Source organism: Pezoporus occidentalis, unplaced genomic scaffold (genome assembly GCF_034315485.1).
Source record: "Pezoporus occidentalis ecotype Australia unplaced genomic scaffold, CSIRO_AGI_Poc_V1 ctg18, whole genome shotgun sequence".
Taxonomy (NCBI): domain Eukaryota; kingdom Metazoa; phylum Chordata; class Aves; order Psittaciformes; family Psittacidae; genus Pezoporus; species Pezoporus occidentalis.
In genome coordinates this window covers 6,707,071-6,733,665 of record NW_026913640.1, presented here as the reverse complement: position 1 = coordinate 6,733,665, position 26,595 = coordinate 6,707,071, and the positions used below count along the sequence as shown (strand labels likewise).

Below are 26,595 nucleotides of genomic sequence, written 5' to 3'. Positions count from 1 at the left end.
GGACGCATTTTTGCAAGATGAGAACAGGGTTTGACGAATAACTAAAACAAATTATTTAGGGGGCACTCAGTTTTCCATAAGCTTCAGACACACGAATGACTTCCTTTTTACTTAGGAACAATGTCAGCACACCACACTTCCAAAACTTCTGCTTCCATTCTTGCAACTTCAAACAACTGCACAGCAAATAAACAATCTTAATGAATGTGACTATTCAGTTATTGGCTAAATTTTGTTTTCTTACATGATATGTTTTAATCTTTTTATTCTACACGTAAATGCCTTGCCACAAATCAAAACATTTAAGATCAGACAACCCGCAGCTTCAGTGATGCTTAATCTACTGAGCTGCCAGAGAGGAAAATCAGGCCAATTTACTACATTTTAAACAACAGAGGAAATGGAAGAAAAAACAGTCTTCGGCGATAAGTTAACATTCATATAGCTATTTGCTGAAAGGCAGCGCCAGGTTAGGCATACTTCATTCCTTATATTCAGTCCTGTTTTAAGGAAATAATTTAAGCAAATACAATGTAAACAGAGCCATGTAGATGGCAGCAGTAAAGGACAATATCATTGATCTGACAGGTTTAAGGCCGACTATTTATGATTTGAAATATACCATACTTTCCCATGGCACTTAATACGATGAATGTTAGTACTGGGAGACATTAAACAAGGGTATACATACTTATGTTATACACGATATATACATGTAGCTTCATTTCCTAAAATAGAAAGTTCAAGTTTATTTGCCCAAATAAAATCAATTTGTGAAAGACCACCTGTGTTTTCCTATATTGAATAAAGTAATATGACTATTTTAATCAATTTAGTGCAAACTGACTTAAGTCCAAAGACATACCATTCCTGGATTTTTAGTCACTACTTACCGACTGCCCCCATCTTTTCCTGAAAAGAACAGCAAACATGTGACAACTGGCATGTTGTTCTAGTCTATGTTAACAAAACTTGTTGATATACAAATCATGTTTTGGTCATGCAGCAGAGACCCATCCTCAAAATAATCCATCTCTTAATTCAAACAGTCTAAGAAGAGGAGCACAGTGCTGGATTTTAATTAGCAGGTCATTCTGGCCACGCCATACTCCAAGCTGACAACAGCAGGCTCAGCTTTTGAGAACTCTGACACGAATTCACTGTAGCGATTGTCTGCTGTGTTGCTGCCCTCTATAGTTCTTACAGCATCATTCACAGGGATCAGTGGCTGCTCCTTCTTGAAGCATGGAGGGGTCTTCAGTGCCGTGGGTGCAGGATGAGCAGGCTGCTGGTGTTCCTTCATAAGGACTGCATTTGGCTGCCCATTTCTCTGCTTTATTTTCTGAAATACAGAGAATAGTTACTAACAGTGAGCATGACTAATATTCTGTTTTGAAAGGAAGTGAATCCCCTTCTTTTGCTGGCCAAGTCAGCATCTGCAAAACCCTGTGTTACATACCCTAGGTTAGAAATGTAACAGTATTATTAAATGTTAGGCCACTGGATAACACATTTTTCCCCCCAGTTTACAGCAGATACTGTGAACACTGTAAGCTTAAGATTTGCAAACTAAGCAGAAGGCAGAAAGGTTGCCTGTCAATGTCCACAGAAAGGAACAGGTTCTTCCAGGCTTGCCCTTGTTTGGCTTACCATCAAGATGGGTATACTTTCTGGAGTACAGGCAGATGAAGACAGGATTTGGTATTATTAGTAAGCAAGCAGCTGACAGTAGATCACAAGACTCTTGAAGACAAAAGAGCGGTTTCACACCTAAGCCCTTATATCCTTCCCAATAAAACTTCTGAAAACTTTTCTTTTAGATCTGAAAAATGCCAGTACAGTTTGTCCAAATGAAGGAATACATCAAAAGATGAAAATTAGAAAGCAGCACTGCAGGAAAGGACCTATTCTGCAAGCACTGAGCAAAAGAAGAGGAAACATTTCGATTAAGGGTTTGGGGTTTTGTGGTGGGGTTTTCTTGGGTTGTTTTTTTTTTTTTCCTCCAATCAAACAATCTCATCCAGTAACTTGAACTAGTTAACTGAACTGATTTTTTTTGTTGACATGTTTGTGCCCTATTAGAACTGAGACTGAGCCCAGAAGACTGGTGTTTCTTGGCATCCAATTTTTTGAATGTTTTGAAACAGGAGTAGGAAAGCCTACATTGAGAGCTCAAACAACAACTACATCTCTTCATCACTCAGGTGAGAAATGTGGGGTCAGGTGAAGGTAACACTTTGGAACACAGTTATAGAAAATTCAGAACTGAGACTTTACATCGTGCTTATCCTTCAGCTCGCTTCATCTTGGGTTTTCATCTTGCTGCTTCAATTGTGTAAAAACTTAAATATACAATTAACATTTGAAACAAAGTGACCTACATTCATTTCATTACCGTAGGATCAGTTCAATAAAAATCTTTCCTCCTAGAAAATCTGTACTTCCCTCTTTCCACCCCTTCCCCAACACAGCATACAGGAGTTGTGTTACCACTTCTAGCTACATAACAAATTAAAACTCGTAACTAGGAAACTTTCGTATTTCTTAAAAAGTGTTACTGTGAAGTTTCAACACCTTAACTGACTACAGCAAAGTATCAATTAAAAGCCATATTATCAAAGTATCAAATAAAAGCCAATTAAGTCATACTAAGGGGAGATACGCTGTTCTACCTATATACCTATATACGCTGTTCTACCTATATACCCATATATAGATATGTTTCTACCTAGTAGAAATCATTTCTAGACATCTGATCTCTGCCCTCAGAAAAGGATTACAATGTACATGCCCCATAATTAGTGACTTATACGAGCATGCACTGCATATGAATTTAAAAGAAGGACAATACTTACTGCTTCCATTTTAGTAGCTATAATGGAAATAAAATATTTTCAGTGTCTGTGGTTTAGCAACACAGCTACATTGGCTGCATAGTCTGGCATTCATCAGAGTCATACGGTGAAAGTCGAAGTCAACACTACATAGAATAAGTGCTAGGCCATGCAGTAGTGACATTCATGTGAAAGCTAGCAGCATTATTATAGTGTGCAAGTGTAAATTTTAAGTCACAAGTACACACACTTATTTTTTTAATACTTACAGCTTCCAGTTCTTTAATGTCTTCTTCCAGTTGTTTATTTTGTTCACTCATATTCATTATAATATTGAACACAGATTGCCTGGGATGCATACTTCGATCAAACTGATGGTACATATTTCTCCAAAACCTGCACAAAGCAGACAGTTTTAACTGCACAGGATAAAGACAAATTGAAGAAGTGATACTGTATATAATTCAAACTTACTTAAAATTGAATGATACTGTATTTGGCTCCAAAAGAGTTAGTTCTGGAGAAAAGTCTGGATTATACAGAGGATTCCGATATTTCTTCTGTTCTTCCAGAAGGAATGGCCACAAGGAATAAGTCTTCTCCTTTAATCTTAAAGCAAGGAAAGATCAAAGTCAAAACTTTTATTGCAAGCAAAAAACAAAAGCTGTACAGCTCAGCATAATAAAATCAATGTTTTTAAATTTACCAGAAATACTTATAAATCCTGAATTAAAAACTCTCAGTAAAATCAATTTCTTCCTGGCCTATCCTAATGTTTGCTAGAACCGTCAGTATTGATGTAATTGGGTACTAATGCTTATGCTGTGCAAGTTTTGCGATAAATCCTTTAAAGTGCAGTTTGAAACAAAGATGAACTGATGTAAACTTTACAGAAGTTTTCCAGCTGAAAGCATTAGGAAACATCCTATTAATACTTCTAACTGACAATAATTAGTTTTGAGCAGGCAAGAATTTTAAGGTTACCTAAGAATAGACTGGGGCAGGGAATGAAGTGATACTTCTAAACTTAAGCTTACTTTTGGGTGGTAGGAGCAGAATAAGCCTTAATTTCCCTATGAAAAAAATACACTTGGGATTTTTCCCCAGAATTAGAAAGACCGTCTTCAGTGTGCAAAGGCATAAGAAGCACTGCTGTTCCCTAATGCAGATCAACATCATTTTCAGTACTACCAATCCTGCCATTATTTCTATTCAGAGCCTAAAATGAAGAATATTCACAGGAGTTCTTAGCTGCCAGAATAAATAAGATGCGTTACAATAACATCTGCTTACTTTAGTTCTTCTCGCTCTTTTTGGCAGTTTCCAATGAAGTTGCCAAACTGACATGAATGGACATGCTCATGGATCTGAAGGAGGAAAGCTTCATTGTACTCAAAGGCTTGTGGAAACTGCTCAGTCAGATTCCACACACTTTCTAGAAACTGAGTGAACACAGGCGAGATCTCTTTTGGATCACCATCCAGCTGAGAACACCTGAAAAAAAGATCCCATAAACAGATTAAACCCAGTTTAAGTTTAAAATCAAAAAAGTCTTAGTTGCACTTATTTTAAAAGTGACAGCATATTAATTTGACACTAGCTTTGGTTTGGATACTAAGCACCTAACTTTGAGAACTGGGACGATTTTTGAATAGAAATAAGTTTATATTTAACCTTTTTTCTGACTTGTAAGTAATTACACATCTGTATTCAGTACAGAACAGCAACATAAGACAGGTAAGCTCCTTTGTGTCTATTACTTCCATAGTCATATTTGGAGTGCATTAGCTAAAAGCAAATTAATAAGCAGTAAATAGCAGCAATGCTATTGTCATAGCTTATGATAGGCAGATCAAGAGAAAAACATACAGGACTTCTAAAGGTAGGCTTCATCACTGAAAGCAAGAATAAATGTACACTCATTTTTAAAGATATCAATGGTATTTTATATTACCTAAATAGCTAGGATGTAGCTTTAAATTGATTTTGCATATGTGCAGACCTAGCTGCAGTCATCAACATCCAAGAGTGAGGCATCAGTAGCACTAGACATATGTCTATAATATAAATCTATTATCTAGTAGGTATTTAAATAAATAACAATACATGAAGCGTGCTGTCTACTGAAAATAGCTTACTCATTGCAAGATTTCTAGCAACACTGCAGCAGTTTAACATCCACAATTTGTCTTTTTTTTCTTATTTTTTTAAGAATACTTAGTTAAGTTCAGTGTGGTTTAATCTATTTTTAATTATTAAAAAAAAATACATTTTACAGTATTGGAAGAGTGAACTACCTGTCAGAGAACTTGTGCCCAAAAGAAATCCAGTCTTTCTCTATCAAGACCTAGAGGGTAAAAACCAAACCAAAACAAAAGGAAACAGTTAGTTCCAATCAACACATGGAACTACCTTTATGTACTTTCAGGACTTCCCAAAACACCATATATTACCGCTGCAGAATACTGTCAATTTTCCTACTCTAAAATTCAGAATAATTCTTCCAAAAATATTCTTCCTCTCTATAGAAAGATGAAGAAATGTAGATTGCTTAAAGATTTTCTCTTCTCTGTTACTGGGGGAGCTTTCATTTTTAGATTGTAATACTGTTGATCTGGGGACAAATGACAAAAGCACAGAGGTGCTATAACTTAGTAGATGTACTATCTCACTTAAGCACTTTGGAATCCTTATGTCATAGGTAAGGAGGTTTTTTTGGAGGCAAAAGACAATCATTGCAACATTTCTGCAGGGTGCCTGAAGCAACACACTATCTGCATTTCAGTTTTCTTGATTTTAAATAAATGCTTCTTCCCACGGGCAAAGTATTTCTAAAAGAAAGATTTATCAGTATACTGCGAATCCAAAAAAAGCATCAGTAGGTTTACACTGCTTCCTTTCTTACTCAAATATCTTATTACATCCTTTATGTACCAAGGAACAAATCAACAATGCAAAAACTTGCTTACCATGAATCCTTTGATTGTTCTGTAATAGGAATCTAGCAAGAGAGCTCCAAGAGAACAAACTTGGGAAGTCCTGTCCCAGCCATCTGAGCAGTGCACTAACACACTTGCGCTCTCAACTGCTATTGCCTGAAAGACACAGTTGTTTCTTAGTGAAAGTTCTATTCCAGGCAGTAGTCAAAATTTAGTCAATAAATACAATAGCTACATTTATCCCAAACTCACAGCACAGACCATTTTATTTTACAAAACCAGAAAAATGTTTATTATGAAGAAAGGATTTGACACTATCAGAAAGCTAGGAATTTTTCTCCATGGAAGTGTAGAAAAACCCTTATAAAGAAAAGAAATTCCACTACCACCTTTGCACAAGGTAACAAGAACATCTACAGTGATTCCAAGTTTTCTTTCCACCCCTTATAAAACTGAGCTCATAAACCCCTGAGTAATGCAAAGTAAGAAGTGTACTACATATTTCAGACTAAACATGTTAAAAACCCCAGAACACCACACGTCGTTGACGATACCCACTTGTTCATCAAAATACACAAAAGTTAATGGCTAGGAAATATTTTGGAGGGTCACCTTCAGGGCAATTGTCCACTTTGAACTAAAGTAACTCCTGTTCCTCCATCTACCTCCAAACTGGCTACAACTTTCATAAATACCTAAATGTGCCAGGCAACGTAAGAATCACTTCATCTCCCAGTAAGGTGACCAAAGAGCATTAAGAAAGTAAATACCCCAAAACATCAGCTGGCATATTCAACATTTCAAATCAAACCCACTTAAAATAGTGTATCAATGTATCTATATAGTAAGCACCTACCTCCAAAAAGGTCAATTGCAGAATTTTACACTGTACAAATTACAATTTTACACTATACTTGCCGGGTGGCAAGTCAACCTCCTATCAAACAAAGCAGCAGCATGCAAGTTACCTTGACTAGGAAGACGGCAGCATCCAACACAGCTTTGATGTGACGCAGCCATCCAGAACTTTCCAAACCAGACAAAAAGTCATTGACTGACAAACCCTTTGTGCCACTGACTGAAAGAAACCAAGAGTTAGAAAGCCATAAACAGTTACAGCTACCTATAACCTGCAATGGAGAAAATAAAAATTGTATGTTGTTTCTAATGCCCCATGTTGTAAGCTGATTAGAAATCTTCCAGGAAAACACCATTAAATGTTTTTTAACACTCTTAACAAATGTTTTTTTAACACTTTCAACAAATGTTTTTTGAGTCTGTAGATCTACACTAACTATAAATAACAAGAGTAAGATTTTTGTGTCTTTTTGACAAAGTAATATTTAAAGTAAATACACTAGTTAACCCCAGCAGGGAGCTTTACCCTTGCCTCACCAAACAAGGTAAGGGTAAGGCAAGAGAAATGCCAAAAGCTTTCCAGAAATACTGAAAAATTACAACTATTAGAAGGAAGTAGCTGCATCCAGACAACTTCAGAGTAATCAGACTGCCAGAGCTTCATCACCTTCTCTACTTTGCTGAGGAGAATAAAGCAAATGCACTATAAGGACATGGCGATGAACTGAAAACCATCCAGATTTTCTATCTCCAGTTCTGATATACTATAATTCTGACTGATCTCTAGCATGTTTTCTTAGCAAACTTTGATTCCATAACAGTAATACCACTTGAGAGGGCAGGGAAGAAAGAAAAGGTGACTTCCAGCATAGCAGCAGGAGGTGTAAACTTGAAAGTTTCAAACATGGACACAACTCACAAAAAAGAAAGATTATCTTCTTATTATATGATACTGAGTAGCAACTCACAAAGTTACATTACTGTCAAAACATGACAAACTTCTGGCAATGATAAAAGAAATACTTGCTGGCTAACATAACTTTAGCTACATGCAATTCTAAAAGAAGATATTCAAGCTTGCCATCTACATCACTACCTGCCCCTGCCACGGTAGAAGCCTGCTTTCTACCAAGCTTAACAGTTGGATTTGATTTAAATGTCTTTTTCCAACTGAAACAATTCTCCAATTCTAAGGTAGTGGGGCCCAAATTGAAATAAAAAGGCTCTGTAGCCAAAAGTTATCAGTGGGGATATTCAGACAGCAGCTGCAAAATAATCTTTATCTCCGACTACAGGAGCAAGTGAATCAGCAGAGAAAGTGGAGAACAAAATTCACCAAGTCATTCTGTGACACAATTTCATGTTCAGTCAAATCCCCTAATCTAATGAAGGCTATGACCTCTCAAACCGCTGCCTCCTGGACCTTTCCTGCACTACACGGTTCTCAGCTTTCAGCCACGAAAGCTCTGGTATGCTCCCAATTGCTCAGAAGAGCCATAGTGCCCATTGCTGTTGAATGCTATAACAAAGGCTCCCAAGTAAGCATTCCAGCACCTTTTCTAAAGTCCTTGGATCTTTGTCATCTACAAAAACTATCTAGCAAACCATAGCACAATGAGGTAACAAAACATCAAGAAACCCTGGCAGACAACCAAATTTTAAATGTTAGTCTGTAAATATAAGTAAAAGCAGCAAAACCTATGTTAGTTTTCCCTAGTCTTTGAAAGAGACAGCATCATCAGGCAAGTGTGCTTCTGACAGGTCTAGCACATGGAGGAAATCGGAGAACGATTTGATCCATTCAGACAGCTCACACTCTCTGTACACCGGTGGTTCCGTACATTTGTTCAATCACAGTAGTACACAAACAGGGACACAACTCCATGGTAAAGATAATGAAAATATTCACGTATGTAAATTCAAACATCTGCATGGAAGGGATTGGACAGATAAGGCAATGTCAACCCCTACATTCTGTACCTTGTAGTTTAAAGCACAAGGTTTTAGCTGGAAAATAAACAGGCTTCCAGCCCTGTTTGTTTTCACCCAGACACTGCTGTCAAAATCTGCTTTCATCAGAATTTTCAGCTGGGTAAAAATATTTCACCACTAGCATTTCCCCATTCTAGCTAGACTTTTGTATTTTTATAAACCAAGGCAGAGATAAGAACACACGTTGTGTCCAAAGAATTACTTTCCATTTCTGAGTTAACAGACATTTTTATACTTGTTAGTGATGAAACAAAGAAACTGCACTGACACTGTTTTGACATTTAAAATGCTGGGGGGGGGGACCCAACACACACCTCTCCAGTCCCTTGCGGTCCCTAAAAGATTGAAATATGATTTATGGTACTACTAAGATCTTTAGCTACTTCAAAATAACTATCATTTAAGACAGTTTTGGCTATATGGATCCTATCATAGACACATGCCCTGCATTCATCTGAGACCCAAAATCTCAATGTTCCATTGCTTGATTGTCCTTAACATACTACTAGCTATGCCTCATGCAGCAGTTCAAGAGGTGACTAGAACCTGCAGACTGAAGTACAGTGGGTCAGAAGCAGAGTTTGTTTTAACAAATGAAAAAACCCTGAACAACCCCATACAGACACTCTACACAACCCTCAGAAAAACCCTCTTGGTTAACACACTCAACACTTGGTTGACACTTAGTTAACATCATCAAAATATACTCGGCAAACCACAGCAGCCGTTATTGACCCTCAAATATTTCCTGCAAAACCACTGGTTTTTGACAGACAAAACCTTTTTGCTTACCAGAGTTCAATTTTCTCTGATACATAGTACTATATTTTTGAATACATGAAAACTAGACTTGAATACCACATCCAAAAATTTAGTCTATGTGAGAAGAAGGACTTCTGGGTGTTGGCTGATGAGAAAATGAACATGAGTCGGCAGTGTGTACTCAAAGCCCAGAAAGCCAACCGTATCCTGGGCTGCATCAAAAGGAGCGTGACCAGCAGGTCAAAGGATGTGATCCCGCCCCTCTACTCTGCTCTCGTGAGACCTCACTTGGAGTACTGTGTGCAGTTCTGGTGTCCTCAACATAAAAAGGACATGGAACTGTTGGAACAAGTCCAGAGGAGGGCCACAAGGATGATCAAGGGGCTTGAGTACCTGCCCTATGAAGATGGGCTTAGAAAGTTGGGGCTGTTCACCCCGGAGAAGAGAAGGCTGTGTGGAGACCTCATAGCAGCCTTCCAGTATCTGAAGGGGGCCTATAGGGATGCTGGGAAGGGACTCTTCATTACAGACTGTAGTGGTAGGACAAGCGGTAACGAGTTAACACTTAAACAGGGGAAGTTTAGACTGGATATAAGGAAGAAGAACTTCACTGTGAGGGTGGTGAGGCACTGGAACAGGTTGCCCAAGGAAGTTGTGAATCTCTGTTGCGAAGCTGCCATCTCTGGCAGTGTTCAAGACCAGGTTAGACAGAGCCTTGGGCAACATGGCTTAGCTCGAGGTGGGGGCTCGGAACATGGCAGGGGCTTGGAACTGGTGACCTTAAGGTCTTTTCCAAATCTAACTATTATATGATTCTATGATTTTTCCACTGCTGTTGTACAGATGCCCATCAGGGGAGCAGAGTCATCATGTCCACACTGACACACTACTTAAGAATACTTTTGTTAAGGATCTTGTATTCAGTGCAATAAAAATCAGCTGAATCAAAGAATAGACTGTAAATCCCCCTAGCATGCTTCATGGTGTACTCCCTTTACAAAATTTTGTTGGGAAGGATTATGTCTTACATATTGATTGTAAATGTAATTGTTCAATTCTGAGGGCTAATCAGGCAAATAGACAAAGCTGAAGAGCAGGACACATGCTGAAAAATAAATAACAGCAGTTTGTTATAAATAAAACTGAGGACGGTCCTGGTTACAACGGCTGTTGAACTAACAGGGTCATTGGCATCACATTCCTAATTTGAGAACATTCAGTTCAACACGTCTGGGGAAGCTAGAAGTTAAAAAGAGATCTTCCTCATTTTGAGTTATGAATCATTTTCATAGCATTTCCTTCCTGATCAGTCCACTGATGGCATATTTCTATAAGGGTCTGAGAAGTAAGTTATTGCATATGTCTTCTTCTTTGACCCGAAGGATACTTTCTACTACTAGACTGGCATTCAGCAAAATTCTAGTGAATTATACAGACTGAAGTAGAACTGTGTTCATTTACCCCAAAACCTGATCTGAAGATCAACTACAGATATTACTCACGATTTTGTTTAGAACTGAGTTTACTTAACCTCAGTTTAAGGTAATTCATTACCACAGATCCCAGCAAACTGGTACTACACAAAGCTGGAATAAAATACAGGAATATCAATAAAGTTTGGTTAAGCTATTATTAAAAACTTGATATTTATCATGTTTTCATATACACTGTTATAGCACAGTTAGAGCATACCTTCCAAAAGTTTCTGTAAGCTGGATCTCATTACATGAATATTTTCAATGCCAACAAACTGGAACCTAATGTTAGAGTAGTTGTCTTCATTCTCATAGCCCTTCCCAGCAGCTCTGTTTGCCATTGCATTAAGCTTAAAAGAGCAAAATAAAAATATTGAAAAACATCACTTGAAACAAAAAAAAACTCTTGAATTAAGAAAACAAAGTCATACAATTTCAATGGAAAACACTGGGAAAAGAAACACACAAGAGCACATATGATAAGCAGAATCCAATGAATTAAAGGTTTGTGGCAAATCAACTTGACAGCATTCAAGTGTAAGAAAGGCATAGTATATAAGAAGTCAGTCCACCTTTAGAGTTGACATATCTGAATAATGCATTCAATGATTTCCTATTCTCTCCTCTGTATTTCCACTAGTAAAACTTTACTTATTTCCGAGCAAAACCACTATGAAACAATTAACCTAAAAAGGAAAGCCCCAGACTTAATCAAATGTGCTTTCCAGGCATCCTAAAAATATTGGTTTTAGAGGTAAGAAGCTAATAAGTTGCTGCAGCTATAAAAATTACAATTATAAAAAACAACAGCTGGCTCAGTTTCAGTCTGTCAGCCTGATTTAATGCTGAAAAATAAGTGCAGATCCTACAGTGCAGGATTTTCACTTTAGATACTTGTTTTCCAGATATGTTTTTCCTGCATTCAGAGATTTGAGTGAAATGAATACTAATTTAAAAGCAGATGATTCTACAGAGTGAAAGTTACCCCACATTCCAACTCAAGGCAAAACCCCCCCAACATAATTCAGTTTAATTAGATAGTGACGAAGTATGATGGTGAGGCACTGAAACAGGCTGTCCAGAGAAGCTGTGGCTGCCCCATCCCTGGCAGAGTTCAAGGCCACATTGGACGGAGCCTTGAGCAACCCAGTCTAGTAGGTGTCCCTGCCCACGGCAGGGGATTTGGAACTAGATGATCATTAAGGTCCCTTTTAACCCAAACCAGTCTATGATTCTATGATGACCTCAGAATGCTACATAAGAACTTCCCCTATGTCTTCCTTAATTACATTTAGCATATTTTTAAATATACCACTTCAGAAGTTCACCAGCATATTCAGTGAATTCTAGTGTAATCCTGAAAGGGCTTCAACTTCTTTAAGAAAAAAAGTAATTAAATACCTGACTAATGAAGCTTGACTTTACCTTTAAAGAACATTTTTGCCCATGATAGAGTCCTACTTAACTAATTTTTTCAGAATTGCACTGTATCCCTGTACTCTAATGTTCAGGAAGACAGGCAAGTCTGTAGAGCCTCAAGTATGCGTATACCTTTGGTCTGGTGTCCATGACGTACATGTAGCGATTTGAAGGATTCGCTTTACTGATGGCTTGCAACATGTGCTCATCTTCCAGGCACCTGGCACTGAAACCTGAGAGAGGTTGACTGCATCTGCAAATTGCAGCCTAGCACACAAAACAAAGATCAAATTAATACCTGTAGTTGAAATGCTTTGCATCCTTCTATAAAGACACTGAAACAAGTTGTTTCATTCGGCAGGTAACAGGATTAAACTAAAAAAAGTTTAGGTGTTCTTTTTTTAAACACATCACTTGCAGACCTTCACACACAGTACCTGCAACTTAAAAACTTTATCAAAACTTTTTTTCAGGCTCATCTACATCGGCAAGTACCAGTTTATTTATACTTCCCTCAAGTATAAAAGTTCAAAAAAGTATAGGCCAGAAAAAATACACTTTCTGAAAGCAAGCTGCTCTCTTGGTATTATATAAATTATGGGTTTACTACTGCAAATACAATTTTATTATTGCAAGTACAATCCGTTATCATCTAATGTAATTTTCATCGTGTCATTTTCAATCATATATTGCATTTCTTAAGGCACTAGGTACCTCTTACAAATAACTATTATCTTCAAATGCACTCAGTAGCTTAGCTCTCATCCATCAAATTCTTCAACTCAGTAGGGTGACAATCCTTCTCTCCCTTCAAAGATAACGCCCCTAGCGAAGACAGGGCAGATGCTGCTTCACAACACTCTACCAAACCTTGCAAAATCTTATTTCTCATCCTCTAGTTCTTGCAAATTGCTCAAACAAACAAGCAAACAAACAAAAAAACCCCACAACACAGAAACCAAACCAAACCAAAAAACAACAACCCCCAAAAAAACACACCACCAAACCAGTGCTATTGTTTTGGTGGGTTTTTTTGTGATTTTTTTTTTTTGTTTTGCTGTTGGGGTTTTTCCTGTTACTGTGGGGGGTTTGGTTTTTTGTTGTTGTTTTTTTTTGGGGGGGTGTTTTTTGTTGGTTTTTTTGTTGTTGTTTTGGGGTTTTCCTGGTAGGGGGAGGGAGGAGTATTTGATCTAACAGATTTTAATCTTAATATATCAAAGAAGACAGATCACTTGACAAAAAGCTATTTTCATTTATCTTAAGGTCAGTCTCTGAAAACTTTAAGATATTCAACTGATTACTTAAGGATTTCTTTTAACCTGGCTTAGCTTAATTCAAGAGCCTGTTAGACACTACTAGCATTAGCTGTATTTAAGGTTATCATGAGTTATACCATTCTCATACATGTCACTGTACTTACCCCCTTGCCCATCCTGAACTACTGACAAATATTGAGAAATACTCTTCAGTACATTTATATTAAAAGGAACATACACCATACCTCTTTATTTTTATGATAATATGACAAAACTGGGAACCTTCCTTTGCTTCTGAACTTGGAGCTACCAACAATTATGGGCTTGCTTGCAGCTCTGGGAACATAAAGTTCTCTAGGATAGGTTTCACAAATCTGAAAGAGACAGACACACAAACAGAATTTTATGTACAAGGCAAAGCCTATACTAGTATATGCAATTTGAGGGATGGTAGGTGAAATAAGGCAAAGGTTAAACACTAACATGTTTCTCTATGTATACAGAAACAGCTCAGAAGAGGAGACAAGCCACAGATAAAGTAGTACAAATTGGTAGCCAAGTTATACAGTTAAGCACTGCTATACTTGCACTCACTTCTCAAGAATTCCACTTCAGCAGAAATGCTATGACTTTGTTTCAAATAAAATATTGAAATTATTTCCCTCATTTTTAGTATTTGCAGACTATAAAATAAAATGAAAATTAATCTGGGAATTGGCTGCACCACCACAGCCACTGTCTCCCACAGCCAACACTGCAAATGCTCAAGCAGAATCCTTCTTAGTTAAGAGGTAACAATGCTGCAGAGCACCAGACTTTCTTCAAACAGGTAATCATACTCATAGTATTAGATTGCTTTCTACAGGACTAGAGTCAGAGGAAAGAGCAGAAACAAATGCAAAGCAAAACACATTTCCATTACAGCACTCACCTTATAATCACGATTTGCATCAGACAACTGCCAGTTTGTGTTTGGCACTCCCATTCTCTTATATTCTTCTGCTAGATCAATAAGTTGCCAGCCTTTGACTTGCTCAGATTCATTTTGTTTTGGATTATAAGAGAACGCATACAGATCTTCATATTTTGCTAAAAGGTAAAGAATGAGACTATGTAATGAGTTGTCCCCAGAAAGGTCTGAGTGGAGAAAAGCAGCACAGTTGGCACGTCTTGAAGTTGCCCAAACTGCAGAGAAAGTTTCAGCCTTCAAGATTCTCAGAAGCAAGACTAAATAGATACTTGACACTCTCGATATATTTATCACACAGTTAACTGACACAATTATATATACTTAGTTAGAGGCAGGTTATGAAAGCTTTCTTGAGTGTGCATGACCTGTTTCAGCAGGAACATTTCTAATTCCATAAGGGCAAAGAAAAGGTTGCAAAAAGAAAACTGACAAAATTAAGGCAATGGGCAGAATTATTAGAAGACTTCATAAGCATTTTATCTATGGAGCACACCAATTAAGAGACTATATGCATTTACAGTCACAATTTTAGGAATAACACTAGAAAGGCAAAACAACACAGGAATCTCACATTCTCTTAGTGAAGACCAGTGACCTACAAGAGCCAGACAACACATCTTCTGAATTTATATGGAAATGAATGCTTAACCGTTAAAATTCCTCTACATACCAAACCCATTTATTGACTTTTACGTAATGCACATAAAAAAATAAAATATTAAGAGCCACAGATTTACCACCACCACCTTGTTATTCAGGCATATACTGCAAAGTCTTTTACAGTTAGAAGTATTACCTGTTCTTGACAGCTGAAGCAAAGAGTTATAAATGTCATGACAGTCTCTTTCCCTGGGAACGACAAAGTGAACTATCCTGAAGTTCTTGCACTGGATGACAAGGGGGCAGCCAGAAGTAGTCAAGGGAAGTTTTTCCACCACAGCAATGTGATGATGTAGTATCTGCAGCATACAAAACCTCAGTGTTAGCACACTGATGAAAAATGAGAACAGCATACGTACTATTTACAAGAACAGATGTAAGACACATTAAGCAATGTTGAATATGGATTTTGACTAACTTTGTCAATCATTTAGTTATAAAAAGAAATAAATTTAGAAGAAGAAATCCAAGACTGGCATTTTGGTCAGGATATCATAATTTTTCAAAAAACAGTTATTCTCTCACTTCATATTCTGAAGTGCTACCTAATGTTTATAAGGAATAATAAATACCTTCTAAATCCAAAAGGAAGAATTAAAGCTCCACTGTGGCTACTCCTCTGTAACTTTGTTAACTGACCAGCTTACTTCTAATTAGGCAGGACCCAAACAGGATGCTTTTTTATTTTAAGGATCTACAGGAACATATTTCAGAATTTTCAGGCAAAACAGAACTAGTCAGGAAAAGCAATTAAAAGTATAAGATACAGAAGATGAAGATTTTAGAATGCTAGTATTCAACATCTACAGAATGAACAGGAGATAAGAAAAACATCTGTACTACCCATTGTGTTATGTAGACATGAGTTTCTCAGCTAATTTTTGCCTTCCAACCACTTTATAGAAGACTGTCAGTAATGGATATACAAAAGCCCTTGATAGATTTATCTTTGTGGCAAATCTACATAACACTTAGGAAACTAACAACTGTTCAATCATGGGAAGAAAGCCACAGATACATTACCTCAACTGAACAAGATGTTCTTGTAGAATTTTAATTACCTCACTGAAACAATCATCTTCTCTTAAATACTGATCAGATAGGCATCTGAAATGCCAAATATGCATTTACAAAGAAACTATACCTTGAAGACATTATCGTAATTATACTTGGTACTTGCATTATCATCACAGAAATGCAATACTCTGAATGCAGGTGCAATTTCCCCAGAATGAAACCTTTTAACATAGTGCACAGGGAGACACAAATAATACTTCTGAATCATGTTCTCCCCAGTACCCATTTTGCCTGAAAGGATACAATTTGGTTTATATAAAATTGTACATTGTACCCAAGAACAAATCGGAGAAAATTAACTTCTTGAAAGCACCATGAGGCACCTAGTTGGACAACCAGGATACAGGATGAAGGGTAAACTAGAAAAATACACCTACAGGAAAAAAATTAACCACACCCAGGGAAATGAGATTTCATCCTGAAGGATGACAGGCACTCATTTGGCCAGATAGCTGAGCTACGGCGAAAGCCAGACCTTGATGTCCACATGCGTGCCATTAGGGCCCTGAACAGAAAAGCTAATGGGAATTACTGTACTAGCCAACTTTGATGGTACAACATCGGCATGGGTCACCAAGAAGCTGAAGCCCCTTCTGCATTATTTTATTCCAGAAATGATGACTTGGGAAGAAACTGCTGCTTGCCACTCAAAAAAGGACATGGGATCTTCAGTATTTCACAAAAGCCTAGATCTTTTGATTTTTCTGTCTCATTTAACTTAGGCAGGCTCTAAATACAAAGTAAATTAACACATAAATTTTAAACCTGATGCTGAAACTACCTATCAGTTTCCCACTCCCACCTCTAAATTGTGGTGCAAGTCAGTTATTCAAAGAAAACCACCACACATTCAGGAATACAAATGAAGGCTAAGGAAGAAATTACAGCAGCTTGAGAAGTGAACATTTTCAACAATACCCAATTTCAACTGCAGCAGTGTCATGCAAGAGTACAATCTGTAAATCATTAACTTATTATGATATCATGAACAAGGGGAGTGTGGGGAATAACCTAGAATTTTGATGAACATTTCAGTAAACAAATTTAACCTTAGATCAGGAAACACAAATGCAGCTGGAGAATCTCAGCTTCTGAGGTGCAACAGTCATCATCCTTACCCATGTCTCTCTCTGGCTTGAATCTATGAATAACAGATGAGTTGCTGTAAGGTACAGAGTTCCCGTCAGTGACTTATTGCTTGTGCTAAACCTATCTAGTAATTTCACTTGCTCGACCTGTAAGGACAAAAAAAAAAAAAAAAAAAGGAGGGGGAGCAAAAGTTAATTTTGGTGTGGGTTTTTTTGCACAAAGCAAAACAGTAACTGCAAAAAGGTCTGTCAGTAGAAAACTACAGAAAGCATAACACAGCATACATACAAATATTCAGGCTAAACTATTAAGAACACAATAGTGGTCACACAAGCTTTGAGAAGACTGACTAGCTACAATATCCTGTTTCAGTACAAAAGTGAATAATGAAGGCACAACGCTAGACTCTGAATACTTATTCCATGTACATAACTACCATGGTTATTTACTAGTAAAACAGACCAAGATATCAATCTTTTTTTAAATAATTAAGAACATTAATAAGCTTTTAAACTCCTTCCCCAAAACAGCAAACACACACACACTAACAATTTCCTGTTATTGAGATGCCAGTACTGAATAAATCAATAGCTCATCTCAGTAACATGCTTCATTGGCTCTCTGCAGTCTCAAAGCCATAAAAATGATGTCCCTCCTGACTTCAGTTTTAGGTATCTACTGTCTTTTATATCATCCCCAACTTTAAAAATCTCGATCATCATAACCTTGCCTCAGTCAAAAATAAAATACTATTGGAATACTAATAATTTTAATAATCTCCTAGAAATCCAAGGACTGCCATTTGGAGTTTCAAACTTGAGTCTTGCAAGGGCAAATTTCTCCTTCTGGTATTCCATCACCATTGTTATCTCAATCCTATAGAAAACAATTCAAAATAAAGTGATTTCTAGATAGCCTGCATTTTATCTGCTGCTTATAACTTCACAGGCTCCACAGTTTGCTTTATTTGAAGAAAACATTACATGATTACGTGCAAAAACAGGAAAGGAGCATGGCTTATATCCACACATTCCTCAATTTCTTGGCAGTACTGTGCCATTAATGCCCAGTTAAAGCTCTTTTGCTTGAGGCTTGCTGTTACTGACATTAAATGAGTGATAGAACTCCAAAAAAAACTTACACACCAGCAAGACCAGCACTCAGATGAGGTGACTTAGACAGCTCATATCTACTGCGCTGATGTTAAGCCGCTTGTAATTCACATATACAAACTTATTTATCTACTAAAAGCACATATAATTACACAAAATTGCTTTACCAATTCTGGTATTTTTTACAATCTAGCAAGGCCTGATTTTGTGTCTGAAAGTTAGAAAAGCCACTTAATGCATACAAAACAATGTAGGAAACACAAACATCGACTAAAATCCAGCGATACTACGATACTCTAGGTTTCAATTTAGAAAGCAAAAATAAATACTTGGAAGATACATGCATCAGTACCTCAAAATACATTATGCTGTAACCAGCAAGGTTACATTGCTCAGACACAGAGCAGCATAAATCAGTATATCACAGCCAAAACAGAGTTCTATTTTGGACAGTTCGGCAGCAGTAACTGCTCAGGTACCTGTCATTGCACCTCCTCAGCAAATTGAGAAGTGCACAGAAACCGCTCGTTTTGTTTCTGTAACACAACCCACAAAATCCAAGCATGTGAAGTTCCATTCTCCTCCATGTAACAAGGCAGCTATTCTGAAAGCTGTATTTCTATGTTAGATAAGGACAGGCATTAGTGCTCCAGCTTCCTCTTACATAGGTGAAATCTTCAAGAATCTTTAAACACCACCAAAATGTAATTCAGATTCAGCCTCCACAGATTACATGTTCATGTAAACTTCCCCTAGACCAGCTTTAACAGGTATTCAGCTAGACAGACACTTTCTTTTTATTGTAAAGTTTGGCAAATCCTTAGTTACAGAAAAACATGCCAGCCATCAGTTCAGAGAATGAGTTCACAAGATTAAGAAACTGAAGACTGCTACTGAGTTTTAGCACATCTGCAAACAAACATTTTTAGTCGCAACTGACATCTGACAGCAGCTAGCAATAACAAATTCATGAGTTTCTAAACCAGTAAGAATTTGAACAACTACCTCAATAATACAGAGCACTTACAGTGAATGAGTCACTGAACAGTTTATTGGGATTAAGAGTTACAGACCAAAGGCAAAAAACCCAAGGAAATGTTTCAATATAGGACACAAGTTAGAACAGAAAGGAAGGCTGAAACTATACTTCTGAAGTCTTGCATCAAAAAAGCTGAAGAGTTAAATTAGAACAATTAATCCAAAACAAAACAATTATAGTATGTTATTTGAGGATTCTTTTACTCAACATTCACTGAAATTAAAATGCATTTTCCCTTACCCATTTAAGTCTCAGTCTTGCAAACATAAGTTTAGGATTTAGCAGTCAAGCTAAGCAAAACTTTCCCTCCTCAATAGAAGACCCATCAGTATTTTAACTAAAACAGGTTTGATTTCAAACATAAATCTAGACTTGACTGAAGAAATTAGAGTCTTTTCTACCTTGCTTTGCTTTAAAGTATTTTTAGGGACACTTCAGTTTTAAAGCTTCATTGCAAAACCACAATATTCTTATTTGTAATTTCACTACCATATATTGTGAACTGGCTTTCATCATTTGTTGCTATTCAAGTATAAATTTCTCAGACAGAAGTTATTACGATGTTGATCTCATTTCTTTATTCAACATAAATCTGTTGGACAGTTTAATTTCGCAAGCCGTAAACTGTATTTCAGAGAGCTGTGCGGACAGTTTCAGGACAATTCTAGCTTCAACATTTCCAGCAAACTGAAGTTTGAGGAAGAATAAAACCTATTTCATCACATTCTCTAAGGGATGACAACTTCCCTGGACAGCAGCTAATTTGTGCAAGACTGTAGTTATTTCAAGCTTATTTCATTATTACCTTAATAAAACAAACAGAAAAAAAAAACAAACAAAAAATGTTAAGTGTTGTCAGATTAGAAAAAGTAAATGTGTCTCAATGAGATCCAACTGGAGCCTACACATGCACTGAAGTTTTAAGGCCCACAGTGCAGGCTGTACTTTAGTTTTCTTACTTCCTATAACTGTAAAGCTTGGAATTACTACCATCTAGCATATATGCTTTTTAATCCACCTGGATATTAAATAAACTAACAGATACAAAAAGCTAAGCAAGCATCACAATTATAACCAAATCCTCATGCTATTTCTAGCCATGAATTTGATACTTTTAGAACAGATTATTTTTTTTAATGAATTATAAAAATACTTGCTTCAAGCAGTAAGTTTTGCATAAGCTTCTTTCAGAGCTTGTTTCTCTCTCCAGTTATATTGCTACAAAAAGTATTTTTTCCCCAGCAGGGAACCAACAACCTGCAGAAAGACTGATCTACAAATAGAAAGAATTCAGTGACCTGTACCTTTCCAGTCTCAATTTCAAGTTTTAAACTTACACAGGCACTCAAGTCATCAAAAGACTTTAGCTTTAGTCTATTTTTTATCCTGAAGTTAGCTATTGATTGCCACATTATTAAGCTCCTAAACAAGGAGTTTCAGGTTTACAAGTAAATAGGCTGACAAAAAAAACATCTCCAATCTGTGATCTTGGTGCAAGATTATTTCATCCAGTAATCCAGTGTACTAGGTGTCATGTGTCACTAAGAGCAGCTTCATCAGGGACCTCCTTTTTCACATACACACATACAAATATATATGAAAAATAAAAACTACTCACATTTCACATAAAAATAAGGTATTAATAGAAAATATTGTTTCTTTATATAATTACTGGTTAAAGGACAACTATTTACAGCTGAAATATGACCACTCCTTTTCTTCACACACCTATAAATCTCATTTAAAGTCAAGTCTGCCAGGTTAGGGAACTTGACAGTTTCCAGAACCTGACAGAGAGGCAGTCTTTTTAGCAGCCCTCCCAGTAAGGGCTGATGAGAAAGATGAGAAAGATACTGCTAGAAAAGTAATTCTATAAAAGCTAGGACATTAAAAAAAATATTTATTTACAGAAAGAACGACCTTTTTTACATCTTCAATACAGATGAAAAACAAACTAAAAATAGGAAAAAAGGCACAGAGAAGCCTATAGTGCCAACTGCGGCTTAGCTAATGTTTTTGAATAGCCTAACACATTGCTCGCATACTGATAGCCTGCGTTCCTAACAACACACACCACAGCCTTTAAATGGAAGGAAAAAAAAAAAGAAAACAATGTTGTTGTCACAGCCTATTTGCCTCCAGAGCTAGGAAAAGCGGCATGGAACCGCATCCAGAATACAAAAGCCAACTGCAGCCGTCTCCAGATGGCTGCTGGTGCTTCCACACCCCTGTTACACCAGGAGGACTTTTATCGCCTTCCTGTCATTTAGGGCACGGTTCACCCTGCAGGGCCACACCGGGGAGGCACGCACCGAGCCCCTCCCGGGAGCTCTCACACACACCTTCCAGCCCCGTGAGGAGGGACAGCCGGAGGAGCCTCTAAGAAGGCAGGTGCCCGGAGCCCCGCGGCAGCAGCACCCCGGTACCAGCTGTTCCCAGGATACCCCCACAAGCATGGACCGCCCCGGAGCCACTCGCGGGAAGACACCAGCTACAAAATGGAAGGCGGCGGACAACAACGCCCTCACCCACAGCTGACAGCTGCGGTGCAGGGGCTCGCCGGGCCGAACAGGCCCTCCCCACCCCACAGCTACTTGCGCAGCGCCGACAACACCACCACTGAGCTACCGGCCGTGCTCGCAGCCAACAGAGAGGCCGAGGCAGAGGTACCTTGGTGGTGCGGATGTGCTCCATAGCAGCGCCACTTCCCTGCAGCCGCCACCCGCCGCAGCACCGCCGGCCAGGTGCGGCCGTCACCCAGGAACGCTTCCGGGGCGGAGCCGGGCCGCGCTGACTGCCTGCAGCGCCCCCTCGCGGCGCATGGAGGGCACAACGTCTCCGCGGACAGCGTGCATGCGCGGTACCGCCAGCCTGCCCGCAGTGAGGCAGGAGGCCTGTGCACAGGGGCAGTCGTTGCCTGGTTAATCCAGGCCTCCATTCGTGACACGTAGAGTTTCAGAGTCTCGTGAATGAAGAAATTCCCGGAAGACTGTCGTTCTTGTAGTATCATAGAGGGTTGAGGTAGGAAGGAACCTCTGGAAGTACCCAGTCCAATCCCTATGTGAAATAGGGCCACTCAGAGCCTGTACCATGCTTAGGTGGGTTTTTACTATTGCCAAGGATGGATCTTTCTGGGCAAACTATAAAGTTCAGTTGCTCTCACAGAACAAAAAAAGTGTTTCCTGATGTTCACATAGACCTTTCTGTGTTTCAGTTTGTGCCCACTGCCTCTGGTCCTGTCACTGGGCACCACTGGGAAGACTCTGGCTCTATGTACTTTGTGCCCTCTGGTCAGGTAGTCAAAGATATTGGTAAGATCCCCCTCAGCCTGGTCAGTTTCATTCCCATTTGACTGAGAGCATCTCATCCCAGCAATGCAATAAGAGAAGACATAACATATGGTCTAATACGGGTATGACTCCCATCAGACAGGAACACATCCACCAATTCTTTACTGATTTGAGTGGATTGCATCCCCCCCTATTCCAACAACTGCTGTGGTAGCAAGTTCCAAAGGCCAGGTCTTTGGCCATTGATGATACGGTATAATAGTGACATCAGCCCCTGTATCAATCAACACAGACATCTTAATTGTTTGATTATGACAACCCCTTATAGAGATCTGGTCTTCGGGTTTGTGCTTTGCTATGTCTAAAGCAAATAAAATTTGTGGTATTCCAATGGAACCCCAGCCGTGATTTCCTCTAATTTTCTGTCCTACCTGAGGGGCTTTTGCCTCAAATGGGATTAATTGAGCTATTTTTGAATTTTCGGGGATATTGACTGGGGGAGTATGTGTTTGCACCATGATCCCAATATTTCCAGTATAGTCAACGTCAATTACACTGCGTAACACAAAGAATCCTTTTCTTGATGTTGATGAATGTCCCAGTAGCAAAACACATAACCCATGACGAAGGGGCCCATCTAATTTAGATGGAATGCAATGAACAGAGGTATCTATTATGGTAAAATCTATTGCTGTTGCCAAGTCCACTCTGGCACTCCCTGCAGTGGCGGAGGGGATGCGGTCCAGACACCCTGATTTTGTGTCGTCGCGTGGGGCGGTGTCGCGCTCACATTCAAGTTTCCCAACAGGGTTCCATCCTTTTTAACCTTTGAATGACATTCAACTGTCTTGTGGCCAAATTTGTCACATCCAGTACATTTGTCTGCAAAACCTGAAACACCACTTGGGGGGGGCGGGGGGGAGGGGGCGGATCGCTGGAATAGTTTTCTTTGCAGTACGTTGCTTTCTAAAATGTCCAATCCATCTGCAATTGTAACATCTCACACCTCTAGTAACCCCACAGTCACCTCGACCTTGTTGTAGAAGGGGCTTAACAGCAGTGGCAAAGGCAGTAGCCATGTATCTGGCCTTTTCCTCTGCTGTGCCCACCTTAGAACAGGCATCCATCATTTCCTGAAGACCAGCAGATTTTGGCAATGCCTGCAAAATACTCTTACAAGTGGGGTTAGCATTTTCCATAGCCAGAGACATAAGTACAGATTCTTTAACACTAGATGCCAAATCAATATTCTTTTCAATAGCCTCTGATAATCTATCAATAAATTGCATATATGGCTCAGTAACTCCCTGTTTTATCGATGTATAAGTAGGATTAGGTTTTCCCACTTCTGGCACAGCTTTCAGAGCAGCTAAAGCCGATTGCTGCACTTGCTGTAAAACCCCAATTTTCATCTAAGCCTGTACTACACCAGGGAACATTGAGCGGGAAGATGGTACCATCTGTGACTGCATCCTGAATGCAACCTCGCCATCTCATGGCACTAGGATTAGCTTGATTAGAAGATGTTGAAGTCGGTGGCAATGACACATCAAAGGGATTGATCTTGTCTGGTTTTTCTGGGGCTTGCTCCCTCTCCTTTGCCCCCAATTTTTCCAAATGGTCTCGCAGGTCCTGCTATTTTTTATCTAAAAGTTTTGTCCATTGTCCCCATTCCTGCTCATTTTGCAGCTCTGGTGGGAGCGATGCAAGCGGTGGTGCAGGTGGCAAAGGTGGGTATCTATTCGGAGCTTCAACTATTCTCCTCAGGAAACTCCCACCCCAGCAAAAAGTCTTGGAGATTGGTTTCAGGGGCAGTAGTGGCACAAAAAGGGTTTACATCAGGTTGTTTTGGTTGCTCATTAACCCCTACAAGCTCCCAAGTATCAGCTGGGGCTGCTGCCAATAAAGGCGCTGTCGGCACAGGATAGGGGAAGGGCACAGGATCCTCAAACATTCGTACCTTACGGCGCACAGGCTTTTGGACAGAATGTTTTATGCCTGAAGCAGGCGACACGACCACGGCTGTAGCGCTGGGTGCTGAATCTAATGTAGGTGATGGCCCCTGCTGTTGTGAAGGCGAGTCAGAGAAAGCTGTAAAAGTGGATTTTGCCACCTGTTTTTCAGCCTTCATCACAACTAGAGTCTCTTTCAGCAGTCACCACAGGGCAGCGAGAGACTTTGCCTCTTTAAACCTACAGGTAACTTCATCCCACAGGTATGCCCCAATTTTTTCCCAAGTCTCAAGCTCAAAAGCTTCATTAACCCCCTGGATCAGCTCTTTTTCGTTACTCCAGAGCAATAGTCTTTGTAACAGATTATCGTCATACTCTGTCCCTCTTGCTGAGCAGATATGTTGGAAGAGCTTTAGGATGGCTGTTTCTTCTTTGCTTAACTGGTTACCCATCCTAATCCTCTTCCACACCCGTCGGCTGCTCACCTTAATCGCACTGCAGTGACTTCCTGGCTCACAAGGCTCCATTTTGAGGCATCTACCTCTGAGGCATCTACCTCCTGATCCTGGTCCTGCCGAATCGTATCCAGCCAATGTCCCTGCGGCACCGCATTCCACTTTCTTCAGTGTCACACTCTTTAATTTCTTCAATTTCAATATGAAAATATAGGGGGGTGCCCCACATTGGGCGCCATTTGCCGCAGAAAAGGACTCAGAGATCAATGTGATCAGACAAAAGTCGTTTATTACAAAGCATCTATCCTTTTTATACTATTGTCTGCATCTGCTTACAATAACTTGGTGTATTATGATTGGATACATATTCTTGTAGCTCACAGCAACTAGTATACAATTGGTCAAATAAGAACGCGGGAACCTAACCTTTAAAACTTGCCTACAGTTCACAGTTTTGTATCTTAGCACATTCCAGTTTCTTCTTATCTTGCTTGTACCGTAACTCTTGCTTCCTTACCCACGTCCTCCTTCATCCTCGGTTCATGTCAAACTCCACGTAGGCACTTGCTGACTTGGGAACATGGCCATTCTTTGCTAAAAATCCATCCACAGGTAATGGTTGGGCTTGATGATCTTAAAGGTCTTTTCCAACCTAGTTGATTCTATGATCCTATGAGTTATTAAAATCATACTGTAAAAGCATCACTCTGCCCTTTTTCCTGCTATGCCAATATATTTTGTCACTTCATGGCCTGTCAGATCAGAAGAATTTGTTGGCAAACAACTCTACAGAAATCCCTCTGTAAGTGCCATTTAACAGTCAACAGTTTGGGGGCTTTAATTTCTTTAGCACGTTCAAAGCTAGGCATGAGTAAACATCGACTAAACCACAAATTACATTTAACTACACCTGAAGCTCTGCCTCCTATAACGGACAGCAATCAAATCACCCAGAAATGATCTCGAACATCATTTCAGTAAACACTATCTGTGGCCACCCAGAGCCTTCAGCAGCCACAGCGTGGAGCAGCACAACAGAGCTGGGTGTGCGTTGCTCGGCATGCTGTGAGGGACTCTGGAGGAAACCATGTGAGCTTCTCACAGCGTCACGGTTCATCCAGGCACTCAGGTACATTTAAAGTGCCCGCAAACCCACGGGCAATTTAAATGTACCTGAGAAATACATTTACTCAGGGCTTCACCCTCGCGTGCTTCCGCCTACCAAGGTGGGCCCCTCCCGAGCGTCACACCCCTGGCCGCCCGCACCACCAGCAACGGCCCAAGGAGGCTGCACCGGCCCAAAGGGCTGTTACGGGCAGAGAGGCGGTGCCGTCCCACACGTTACTGTCGCTTTAAGGGCGGGCGGGCGGGGGGGCGGTGCGGCTGTCCCGTGGTGCATTGCGGCGGGCGCCCGTA

The 26,595-nt window shown here is 39.4% G+C and overlaps 1 protein-coding gene across 1 annotated transcript; it reads right to left on the bottom strand.

The window, feature by feature from the left end:
- Positions 1-909: 909 nt before the first annotated feature.
- On the bottom strand, positions 910-22,267 carry MTMR6 (myotubularin related protein 6). Its single transcript, XM_062615172.1, has 14 exons — positions 22,153-22,267; positions 17,361-17,477; positions 15,302-15,464; positions 14,467-14,624; positions 13,781-13,909; positions 12,412-12,546; positions 11,078-11,210; positions 6,742-6,851; positions 5,804-5,929; positions 5,132-5,181; positions 4,128-4,328; positions 3,309-3,443; positions 3,104-3,230; positions 910-1,342 (listed from the first exon to the last, which is right to left on the bottom strand). The coding sequence occupies exons 1-14, from the start codon at positions 22,174-22,176 to the stop codon at positions 1,082-1,084; spliced, it is 1,869 nt and encodes a 622-aa protein (XP_062471156.1). The 5' UTR covers positions 22,177-22,267; the 3' UTR covers positions 910-1,081.
- Between the last annotated feature and the right edge of the window lie 4,328 nt (positions 22,268-26,595).